We start from the raw sequence: 12,680 nt of genomic DNA on the forward strand, positions 1-12,680 counted from the left end.
TTTTTTTTTTTTTTTTTTTTTTTTTGCTATAGGGCACATGCGCTCACCAGAAAGAGAGAGACAGAGAGATAGAAGATGAGAAATCACCCCCAGGGGAGATGACCACGCCACAATCCCTTCTCCTCCATTCTCCTCGGGATCTTGGGCACACATGCACACACGCCCGGCATGAGTTTAAGCCACCGGGTCCGGGACTCCAACTGTGGTCTGCTACATGGGAGTTCAGCGACATAGCCATTACACTAACTGCTGGTCCCAAGTCATGTTTGTTTATTCCTGTACCTTAGTGACCATAGTCAAGTAAATGGTATAAGGTAAAGCTCTTACCCACTGTGGACTAGTGCTATAGAAATGATCAAAGAAAAACTTTAGACAAATTAAATTTAGCAGAGTGTATTTTACCAAAGAATTTAATGAATCCAGCAGTCCTCAGAATCAGAAGAGGTGACACTCTCGTCACCGCCATAATGGATTTGTTTGTCTCAGTTTGGAATTCACAAGTCCCAATGTCAGATCAGTTGAAGGATTCTTTGTATTCTCTTTGTGGTTTTATTTCTCGAATTGGAGTGAGACCGTTTGATGAATAACCTATGGATGCAAATAAGTATTTAAGACCTGTGAGAGGATATAGCACACTAGAGAGATTACTATCAGGAGTCGAACACCAAGAGACTAATGTGTACCACTTTATAGGAGCCTCCATGAAGCATTTAAAATAAATATTTTAAAAGAGCCAAAAGAGGAATCTATTCGTTTTATCTAATAGCTTCCTTGTTGATTTCTTACACATGAATTTTGGCCCTATGAGGTCACATATCCACGTGTAGCAAGGGTGTTAGCCGTCACATTCCCTTCTTCCTGGTCAGCCAACAGGTAGTCTGAAGCAATTCTTTTATGTAAAACAACTTTAGCAAGAAAATTAAAAGTTTTCTAGGCAATTACATCCTTTCAGTTGAGTCAGCTGTAGTAACACATGTTTGAGACAAGTTTCGAATCATAGCCTTATTTACATTTATACCAAGCCAGGGAAGAAGCATTCTATCAAAAGATTAAAGGGATTTATACCTGTTGACAAACTTATCCTATAGAGCAAATTAAGAGATATTCTGTTTCCAATTGATTATGGAATAATAGTAGTACTGTTAGAATTTCTAGTCCACATAGGCCCCTGATTTTCCACGTACTGCTTCTTAAATCAGACACAGATAAAGATGTATCCTGGAGGGGCACAAGAGACAGTTCCTTGCTGGATATCTTGTGTGTTAGAGGTCTCGGTAGTGAAGCATTAGTGATATTTATCCAAGGCTCCAATATTGCATGGTTGGAGACGGTTCACAATTAAGGGGCTAGGGTAAGAACTTTGTCTACAAACTATTGAACGATCTTTCTCTTGGCTTTTTTTTTTTTTAATTCACTTTCTTATATAAATTAACTACAGAACTCTCATTATAGGTTTTGCCTACTGTTATATTTAAACAAGGAATCTAAATTCTTGAATCTAAAAGCCTAACCGTATAGAGAAGACCAGATGTACACTTTGAACAACCAGTCACATTTGGAGTATCAGGGAAATATGTTACCAGATAAACTAGAATCTCTAAGATGATATAGAGAATTACGTTTGATGTGACATGTCCAACATTAAGTTAAATTCCTTTCATAAGCTACCTATTGTGGACTATTAATTACCAGACTATCTTGCTATATATTATCAGAAAAGAAACACAGGGAAAAGATGGAAAGAGATAAAGGTTTTATAATGACAGAGGAGAAAAGTCTCACATCATGTTTGGGAAAGGTCTCCACATCTAGGATGTTGTCTGCTTCTGAAGAGAAACCTCCCTGATCAGTTTTACCTTGATGCCTCAAATGATTACGCAGTCCCAAGGGTCCTTTTGAGCTTAGAGATATGAATCTGAAACTTGGGGTCTCGAAGTCCTGCTGCAGTGTTAGTAGGTTGAAAAACTTGGTACGGTCCCTCCTAATGGGGTTTGAGGGCAGTCTTTCTCTGTTGTCGTTTCCAAAAAATCCAATCTCTGGGTTCTAAATCACAAAAGGTCTGGTTATTATCCATTAGTAGATCACTGATGGACTTTGTTTACCTAGCATAATGCATTAAAGCCTTATAATATTGTGTCATGTCAGAGTTTATGAAAGCAGGAGCTATAGGAAATTTTATTATTAGGGGTATGAGCCTTTCTGAAACTACTAGGTCTTCAGAAAGTCATGAAGTATTTTTTTTCTATGCAAAAATGTATCATGACTTTTCTGATGACCCAGTATTTCTTAAGGCGTTAATCCGTGTTTTCCAGTTGGGGTAAATCGGATTGCCATCAAGGCCAATGGTGATATCCTAGACCAAGGTTATCAAGTTGATTCAGTTAGCTTCGTTCCATGCCATTGTGTTTTTTAACTGTTTTATAACTTGTCCAGTGAAACAAGTACCTCTATTTCTGGATATTTCTTTAGGAATGCCCTGTAAACGAAACACTCTTGTCACAGCATTGGCTTTTCAATGCAGAAAAGCTTCAATCCACCAGAAAACGTACAGCCTACTACTACAGAAACACATTGATTTCCTATTAAAGGTGCAAATTGAGTAAAATACATATGTAAATGTTCGAAATGATCCATCAAAAGGTGGCAATAAATCACCTGAAGTTTTTAGTGAAATCCCAGGGTTGTAGGTTTGACAAATGAAACACTGGTTATAAACCATGTTAGCAATTTCAGAAGAGCGATCACACTGATATTGTCTCATAGTTTGGATCATTTCATCTATTTCATGATGAGTCACCGGGTGCAGAGCTTTTAATAATAGAAGCTGGAAGGACTAAGCAGTTGTCTAGGCCCTTCACAGTCCACATTTAACATTAAAGTTATATTCTTTTAAATACCAGTTTTATTTCTCCCATTCAGGTACATAGTACTGCTTATTAGATTATCATAGGTAATTTAACTTGGATCACTCTTATGGGTTCACTGAAACTGCATACCTTAATGATTTCAGTACTAGCTGATTTCTCACTTTCCCTCTCTCTCTTTCTTTCTTTTCAGAGGATTTTGCTATAGAGCACATGCGCTTGCCAGAAAGACAGAGAAAAACAGAGAGACAGAAAGCGAGAAATCACCCCCAAGAGGAATGGCCACACTGCAATCCCTTCTCCTCCATTCTCCTTTCAGGTTCTTGGGCACGCACGCACACGCGCCTGGCATGAGTTTAAGCTGCAGGGTCTGGGATTAGAACAGTGGTCGACTACATGAGAGTCCAGCGACATAACCATTATGCTATCCGCTGGTCCCTCTCTCTTCAGTGAGCACTGTGGTAAAAACCTTAAAAAAAAAAAATCTATGATAGACACATGTGTTCACATGAGAGAGAAAAAAGGAGGGAGAATCAGCTTTCATAGGGCTTGGTCACACTACAATCCCCTGCCTCCAGTCCCCTAGCCTGCCAGGATCCTGGGCACATCTGAAAGCATCTGGCATGTTTCCAGGCTGACTAGGTTGGGAGTTTGGACCTCAGTTGCCATGTGGTTTATCAGGTCAATGGTGTGGTATGCTACCAATTGCACCACAGAGGCTGGACCCTCTCTTCACTCATTTAACTAGAGCGAAAAAAAAAAAAACAAACAAACAAAAAAAAACTTCAAAGGCAAACACAGTTACATAGATCCTACTTCTTGCTATTGAACTGCTGTTAAAAGAATCTTTAGGCAAATATAATTTTTAAGTTAATGTAGTGCCTTGTAAAGGATAAAGCATACAAGCTCTAGCAGAAACTTCCAAAACGAATAAATACAAACATTCTCATCTCTTTTTTCTTTTTTGGAGAGGTTTTTGCTATAGGGCACATACACCCGCCAGAAAGACAGAGAGAGACAGAGAGACAGAAAGCGAGAAATTACCCCCTGGGTAGATGGCCACGACACAACCCCTACTCCTCCATTTTCCTCTCAGGATCTTGGCACTCACACACATGCGCCCGGCATGAGTTTAAGCCACCGGATCTGGGACTTGAACTGCAGTTGACTACATGGGAGTTCAGCAACATAGCCATTATGCCAACTGCTGATCCCCCCAAATCTTCATTTCTAATCTGAGCCTTCATTGGGCTAAAGTCTGCCTTTCACTGTAGTTAGGTTTAACATTTAAGTTAGAAAGGTTTGGAGTAAGAAACTTCTGGGTGTTGGGACCACCAGATGGTATGGTCGTTAAAGTGTTGGTTCAAGCTTACCTTGGTTCAAGTCCTGGACCTGGCTGCTTGAAAATCACTCAGGGCCCATGTGCATGCCCAAAATCCCAGGAGAATGGAGGAGAATGGATTATGGCATGGCTGTCCTTCCCAGGGGGTGATTTCTGACTTCCTTTCTCACTGTCTGTGTCTTTCTCTGGCAAGTGCACACACTCAATGACAAAAACAATTTAAAAAAGAAAGAAATAGAGAAAGGGAAGAAGAAAGAAAGAAGAGGAGGAAAGAAAGAAGCTTCTTAAAATATCTTTTAAGAAGTTAAATTTACAGATTAGCCTTGTAGCCTTGTGGTTAAGTTCACTGAATCCCACGTGGCCAACTACACTTGGAATGCTGGCCTTGTCAGCTTGCAGAGCACACCATGCATGTGTGGGAGTGCCCCAAATCTTGACTTCGGCATCACTAGAAACTATTATCATCGTGAGTACTATTGCTAGGTATATTTTCTGCCTCTCGTTATTCTTACTGTTAGTGCTTAAGAAGCATTTGTGTTTTATCTTTGGCCCCAGCAAGGACCGGACCCAGCAAAGACCAGACCCAGCAAAGACCGTTAAGGAAACCGTTCTGCTTTACAATGAGCCTGGGAGAAGGGAAAGCAGGGTGAGAATGGACAAGACAGCAACCGGTAAAGAAAGGAGGGGAAGGAAAGATGACTTCATGACTAAGTTGCTGCAGCTTCTCCTCTCAGCTAGCAACCACACATGCTTCTCCCCTCCCTTCTACAAACCGGAGCCCACCACCTTATCTTGATGTCTTTTCTTTTCCCTTATTCAGAGTCGCCAGATATATATCCCTTTTGTCCCATCTCCATTTACTCTTTTTTTCTGTTTGGGAGCCCAAACCTGCCTCTGCTTGTGAAGAGATGCCCCTGAGCAGCACTGATAAGGCACAGTAAGACCTCCAGTCTGAATAGAAAGAGAAGAACCTAAACCAGTGCACCTCCTCACTCTCGAAAATTTCAGAAGACCTCTCAAAGTCTTCCCTTAGGTTAGATGCTTCTAATTAAATCTACTCCTCAAAGACTGAAAGTCAAGACTAAAAAAATTTTGCTTATTCAATTTTCTAATTATTACAATTATAAAAATTACCACTTTTTACTATTTTCACATAGACTATATGGTGTAAATTTATAAGTTAAGTAGGCCTTTATCATGTGACTGTCAAAATTATTTTGATGTGAAATGTATTCTGAACCCCAGATGGATTACAAATAAAATTTTGAAATGTAACATCTAAGTTCAATTCTGCTTTCATGCTATTGGACTTACTGAGAAATTAATGAGAAACAAAAAGAGCAATGCAGTATACTTTAAAACTTTCAATACATGGGGCTGGCAAGTAGCATGGTGGTTAAGGTGATGGACTCCCACATGGCTGACCATGGTTCAAATCCCGGACCTTGGCTTGCTTTCTCACCTTGCCTTTCTCTCTCTCTCTCTCTCTCTAGTGAATGCAGAGTAAATTAAAATGTAATAATAATTGTAAATAAAATACAATAAAAAATTCTTTCTTTTAGAGGTTTTTGCTATAGAGCACATGTGCTCACCAGAAAGACAAAGAGAGACAGAAAGACAGAAAGCAAGAAATCACGCCTCATGGGGATGGCCATGCTGCAATCCCTTCTCCTCCATTCTCCTCTTGGGATCTTGGGCATGCATGCACACGCGCCCAGTGTGAGTTTAAGCCACCGGGTACGGGACCTGAACTGCGCTCAACTACATGGGAGTCCAGCAACGTAGCCATTATGCCAACTGCTGGTCCCACAATAAATAATTCTTTAAAAATGTTCAATACATAGTAGGGTTTGCTACCAACTTATATAATTTGTTAAGGATAAGTTGTTCTTTCAAATTATTTGACAATTCAAAAAATAGTTAAAGTTATACTTGTTAAAACCATGAGGTAGTAATGAAGTTCTAACACCTACTAGTTAAACAAGATATTCGAAAGTTTACAGATCTTTTTTAATTGTATGAATTGCTAATATAATGCTATTTTTCCAAGATTACCCAAAATACTGACACCTGATTAAATTCACATTCATTAAGTTGACTCTACATTTGTCTTATTTGACATTCAATTATAGAGCAAGTTTATTAATGTTGTTACTTGACTTTGAATAGTACATTTCCAGTAGGTCTTTGGCATTCTTGGTCCCAAATCAGACTTTACTGTAGGAAATCTAATGATTGAGCAATCTAACTGAGATACTAGAAAGTCATGAACAGTTCTTCTTGTTGATAATTTTTTTCCTGATGTTGTCCTATTACTTACTGAAAATTATGATTGCTCTTGAACAAACCACTGTCGATTTGTAATCTCAGTGTCTATGTCTTGCTCTCTTATACAGTCCTTTAGAACGTTACTATATGAATAAGAATTTCTTCTGTCGTCTTAGAACTTGGCTTTTTGCTTCTCCTTACCCAGTCATTGCTATGTAAGTGCTATTTTACAAGGCATTTTGTTTTCACTTGAGCTTAACAAGTCATCCAATGGTGTTACAATATTTAATTTATGTACTTCAAGCATATTTTTAAGAGGCTTTGAGGAACGTTTGACAGGTGGGGCACTGAATTTGTGTATGTCCATTGGTTTTATTGCAGAAAACAGTACTTCAAATTTGCCCGTTTTAGCACTCATTTCTTGAGTAACAGTTTTGCCAAAGTCACCCACAATTTTTTTTGTTAGGCAGGAAAAGGTCTGTGGGAGTTTACAGAGTGTATTCCAAGGTATGTTTTTCAATGTCTGATTATTAGCTTTCTTCTTTAGTTTATCTTCTACTATTCTGTTGCCTACATCCATAGATAGGGTTCGTATGCCTTTTTTCCATATTGTAGGCATAGTTTTTTTGGGTTTAGAAGGAGTAATCAATTGACCACTAATTAAAGATTTGAGAATTTCACAATTTCTTTCTAAAACAAAATTTGTTCTTTTACATGGGTTAATGTTTTCATTTTTCAAAGGATGGGAAGAATGCATGTTTTTTGTCAAAAGTAACATTTGTACATGTCTTGTGTCATGGAAAATAATGGGATTTGTGTCATTTTGTTCCTGTAGATTAAAGAAAATAGTATTTAGTCATAACTCTGTTGAGACAAGAACATTATATAAACTTTTAAACATGAAAATAAAATTGTAAAGTATTATAAAAATTGCTACATATAAATATTTAATATAATCAGTAATAGTATTGATATATACACAAAAAAAGATATACTTGTAACATGCTTTCCTCTTTTCTAAATATTCTATAAAGGTGTTAGGGATAAAATCTGAACTTTGTCTTTCTTAAATCCTTCATGTAGGGCCGGCAGGTGGTGTGGTGGTCAAAAGAGCTGGACTCCTACATGGCCGACTGCAGCGTAAGTCCTGGACCTGGTGGCTTGCTTTTTCACTTTCCTTTTTCCTCTTTCTCTGTCTCTGTCTCTTTGATCAAACTGAAAATAATAATAATAGCAATAAATAAAGTTAAATAAAATAATTAACAAATAAATAATCTTCTGTGAAATAAAGTAGTGTTTGAAGAAATAAATACATTTCTTAAATGTTTGAAGTACTGCTAATGGAAAACAAGAGAGTTGATAGAATAGAGCATTATCTTTAAATTTTTTAGGTTTCCATGTTCCAGAAATTAAAAAGCATGCTAAAAATGGATTAGGTTAAAGATGATAAAAGACTGAACTGATTATAAGCCAAAATTATAAAGTCTAGATATTCTCATATAATTCAAAAAAGTTAAAATGATCTCTATAGCTGTTATTATTGAACTCCAACACTTAGCACAATACCCAGTACATTAAAAAAAGCTCAATATATATTACTGGAATAAACCAAAGCAATAGATTGACTTAGAAATACACCATTTTATCACAGTAATAGCAAAATCTCTTTGTATAAACTCCTCTAAATTTTTTTCTTACATTTCTCTTATTAGGGCAAAATGATTACCACTAAAGAAAATGGTCAGATGTGCATATTAGTATTTAGTTTGCAAAATTTAAGCCCATAATTTACTTTTCCTTTAAAAATATTATTTATGAAAAAAGAAATTAGAGCCATTGTACATTAGTGTACTTAGAGTGAAATGTACATTAATGCCTATAACCACTGTGAAGAGGACAAAAGATCCAGTTTGCAATCCACTAGTGATACCAATATTATTTATTTGGCCACCATAATGGAAATTTGTCATAGTTTTGGTCTGTCCTAAACGTGAGAGAATTTTCTATTTTACAAATCTATGTACCCTTTCACAGAAGCATAAGCTTGTCTTCGGCAGCCTCCCTTGAGGTCAGGAGACAAGCGTATGTCCTCAGCTCTAGTGAGAGTGGTGGAAGCTATATCTAGCTTTGAACAGCAGCAGTGGCAAAGGGTTTCCAAGAAGTGTCTACTGCCCAGCAGCACGGTTGTAAACCATCATCTGTGACGGTAGCACAGACCCCAGTGGAATAGCATGAAACCGGATTGTCTCCCTGGCCCTTCATAAAGCTTAAGCTACCACATAGCCTTTAATAAATATAATTTCTGTATGAAATAGCTAAAACAAATTGTTAGCTAAATGAAGACTTGACCCAGTCATTTTTTAAATGCCATTTTTATTTCATATTTCTATTATATTCAAACAAATTTGATAAAACCTTCGTTAAAAAGAAAAAACCCACAATTATTACCTGATGAAAAGGAATCTACAGTTTAGGGGTGACTGCTTTAAAAAGAGCATTAAGAGACCAGCAGTTAGCCTAACGGCTATGTCGCTAGATTCCCATGTAGTCGACTGCGGTTCACGTCCCGGACCTGGTGGCTTAAACTCACGCCAGGTGTGTGTGCGTGTGTGCCCAGGATCCTGAGAGGAAAATGAAGGAGAAGGGGTTGTAGTGTGGCCATCCCCCCTGGGGGGTGATTTCTCGCTTTCTGTCTCTCTGTCTTTCTCTGTCTTTCTGGTGAGGACACGCGCCCTATAGCAAAAACCTCTCCAAAAAAAAAAAAAAAAAGAGCATTAAGAACTTACATGCTAAACTCTCCAAAAAAATAATTAAAAAAAGAGAGCTTACATACTATTATCATATTGGAATATGAAATCCAAAGATACGAATTTATCAAGGATTCTAGTTACTATAATATACGAATGATTTCCCACAAATAGTATTAATATACATATTTACCGAGTAAAAGGAGATATTACCATGTGAGAAGATACTGTTTTTGTTGGACTAACATTGATTATCTTGGCATTTGGGTTTTTCAATTCATCTTCAAAGCACAAGGGGAGAAGGGTTTTCTTTCTTTCTGAACAGCGCACACTTGATTGATCATTTCTGGTGGATTTATTTTCTTGTGTACTAAAATCCTTCATCTGTGAATGTCTGAAAATAAACACAAGTCCATGGAAATGTTTATAGAGCTGATTTCTGCTTGTTTGTTCTTCTCTGCCTTCCCTTATCCCTAAAAGTCACCCTCGACATTTCCCCAATCCTCTCTTGTAGACTTTCAACCTGACCAGATCATCTCTTTCTGCCAAGTTTGTGGGAGAACACAGCAAAAGCAGAGGGGGCGGCAAGATATGTATCTTGATCTTTGTTTCTCTTTTGCTTTGCTTTTAAAGACAGGGTCTTGCCCAGTTGTGATCCTCCTGCCTCAGCCTCCTACCTGGCACCACAGTCGCATCGCCACTCCCAATCCTTTGTTAGACAGTCTAGCCATGTCACCCAGTCTGACCCCAAGCCTGTGATCCTCCTGCCCAGCCTCTCTGAGTCACTGGGATTATAGGCATACCCCAGGGTACTGACCCTTCTTTGTCTTCTGAGTGGAGAGGAAAGGTGTATTATGCAGGTTAAGAAGAATATCAAAGGTAGAGATATATTAGTCACATCCTTTGTTAAAATCTGGGAGAAACTTGACAGGGCAACTTCATATCAACATAATGTAGCTCCAGCTTTTTTTTTTTTTTTTTTTTTTGAGAGGTTTTTGCTATAGGGCGCGTGCACTCGCCAGACAGAGAGAGAGAAAGAGAGAAAGCGAGAAATCACCCCCCAGGGGGGATGGCCACGCTGCAATCCCTTCTCCTCCAACTCCAGCTTTATTGAGAGGATAGAATAGTGTGGTCAGAAGGAAAGAAGATATAGTTTCCATTCCAGATCTCCCTTGGTTCCCATGGGATGTGATTTACCATTTGCCATTACAACAAAGGTTTGACATGAGTGAGATACGGATAGCCTTGTCTAGGGACAGATGAACATGACAGACTCAGAGAGTCCTGCCACACCAATGAGAGTTTCGAGTGGACTGTATCCAAGTTCAGAGAGAACAGACCCTGTGTTCCTGAGCCACAGATGTCAGTAGCCACAGAACATGTAGGAGTGGGACCTGTGGTAACCAGTCCTAGCGGCAATACAAAGGTGCCTAACCATGATCTTTTTCATCAATGTCACAAAGCTCGAGGAACAGCTCACTCATATATTCAGATGCCATCTTGGAGAGAAACTGAGGACTGAGTTAAACTAAACAAGGCTAATCATTATTGCTGAAAGTTGAAAACACTAGGGACCAGCAGTTAGCGTAATGGCTATGTCGCTGGACTCCCACGTAGTCGACCACGGTTTGAGTCCCAGACCCGGTGGCTTAAACTCACGCTGGGCACATGTGTGTGCGTTCCCAAAATCCCAAGAAGAGAATGGACGAGAAGGGATTGTGGCATAACCATCCCCCCTGGGGGGTGATTTCTCGCTTTCTATCTCTCTGTCTCTGTCTTTCTGGCAAGCACACACGCCCTATAGCAAAAAACCTCTCCCCCCCCAAAAAAAGAGAAAATTTGAAAAAACTGGATTAATTTTTTTTTCTCTATTACACAGAAGTCCAGGGATTCATGACAGAGATCAAAACCTTATACAAAGATACTTACATACTTATACAGTATGAGACTTACACAAAAAATAAAGAAGCTACTTTTTTCACATTCATATTGTAGTTTAATTAAGTTTGTGTCTTTACTACAAAGACATAATTGTATTCTCCATATTAATTTTTCCATGTATTTATCTTCATTTGATTTTGCTTGAGTTCTGGATGTGATGCCTACCAGCTAAGCACTCTTAGACCATTCATTGGATTTCACTGTAGAACTAAATGCTAAAAATAAGTCAGAATAGGGACCAGCAGATAGCATAATAGTTATGTCACTGGACTCCCACGTAGATGACCAAGATTCGTCTCAGACCTGATGGCTTCAAACTCATGCCAAGTGCGTGTGGTTGTGCGTGCATGCCCAAAATCCCAAGAAGAGAATGGAAGAGATTACTGCATGACCACCCACCCTGGGGGGTGATTTCTTGTTTTCTATCTCTCTGTGTCTCCAGTAAACACACGTGCCCTCTAGTGAAAATCTCTCTAAAAAGTAAATAAATAAATAAGCCAGAATAGGGGACAGCAGGTGGTACGGTGGTTATGACTCTGGAATCCCACACAGTCGACTGTGGTTTGAGTCCCAGACTTGGCAGCTTGAAATTTGTGCTGAGAACATGTGCATGCCCTGTCGGCATCTGCCCCAGGACTTGGGTCTGAATCATGATCAGAGGGCTGCTGGTGAGGAAGAGAAAGAGGACAAGAAAGAGCAAGCCCTCCATCTCGAGAGGACTGGGGAATTGGAAAGAATGAGACAAAGAGAAAAGCAGAAGTAGAAACAGGTAACCTGAGCCTAGGGAGCCCAAGCAACTTGTGTCACATTTGAGCAACTGCTTGAGTCAGCCAGACAAACTGGGCCTCTTTATTTATAATACAAGGAGACACTACACATGTGTATTTTACCGATACTTCATAGATTCGTTGCTAGGTTACAGACAATAAGAAGCCGTTAACAAATCTATAAGGGCTTAGTCTACTGAACAAGGTGTATCCCTTGGTGATAATCCCATTAAGAGAAAATCCCATTATCTTCTTTTCTAATGAGAGAAACCCAGCTGTGGGTGTGGAGAAGAAGGCTAAAGAACTTCTCCTTAAGGAGTGCACCACCACACCCAGAGAAGGCTAAAGAAACTTCCAGATGCAGAGCAGGGATTGGACCTTGCTAATTGGGATGAAGATGTCTATTGACTTCCATCAGATGTGTCTGTTGGAATGCCCCTAGCAATTTCCACCCTTTTTTGCTCTGTCTGCAGCGAGGGGTCAAGGAGAGGACAAGTTACAAGGTTCTGCCAAAGCTCAAAAGGACAAGTAATGTTTGTTCAGAACATGTCCCACACCTCAGTCTCTCTCTAAATGGGTCCCCACGATGTCCAAAATCCAAAATGAAGGTGAAGGGATTGTGGTGTAGCCATTCCCCTGGGGGAGTGGGAGGGTGCGGTGATTTCTCACTTTCCCTCTTACTGACTCTGTCTCTCTCTACAGTGAGCACACATGTCTGAATGACAATAATCTAAAAAAAAAAAAAAAAAAA

General features: G+C 39.1%; 1 protein-coding gene across 8 annotated transcripts in view; it reads right to left on the bottom strand.

Moving 5' to 3' along the window:
* Positions 1-480: 480 nt before the first annotated feature.
* The window catches only part of CUNH1orf141 (chromosome unknown C1orf141 homolog), a 70,382-nt gene continuing 58,182 nt past the window's right edge, over positions 481-12,680 (bottom strand). For 5 of the 8 annotated variants that reach the window (XM_006171395.2, XM_014585340.1, XM_006171394.2 and 2 more), the window contains 2 exons: positions 9,435-9,615; positions 6,360-7,303 (listed from right to left, as the gene is read on the bottom strand). In XM_006171395.2, the coding sequence (XP_006171457.1) occupies positions 6,686-7,303; positions 9,435-9,615 (799 nt within the window). In that variant the 3' untranslated portion in view covers positions 6,360-6,685. Of the gene's footprint in view, positions 589-1,782; positions 2,044-6,359; positions 7,304-9,434; positions 9,616-12,680 lie in introns of those variants that run through there. The other 3 variants (XM_006171398.2, XM_006171397.2, XR_337760.2) reach the window with 3 other exon arrangements.

The sequence above is a fragment of the Tupaia chinensis genome, unplaced genomic scaffold (genome assembly GCF_000334495.1).
Source record: "Tupaia chinensis unplaced genomic scaffold, TupChi_1.0 Scaffold149502_1, whole genome shotgun sequence".
Classification (NCBI taxonomy): Eukaryota; Metazoa; Chordata; class Mammalia; order Scandentia; family Tupaiidae; genus Tupaia; species Tupaia belangeri.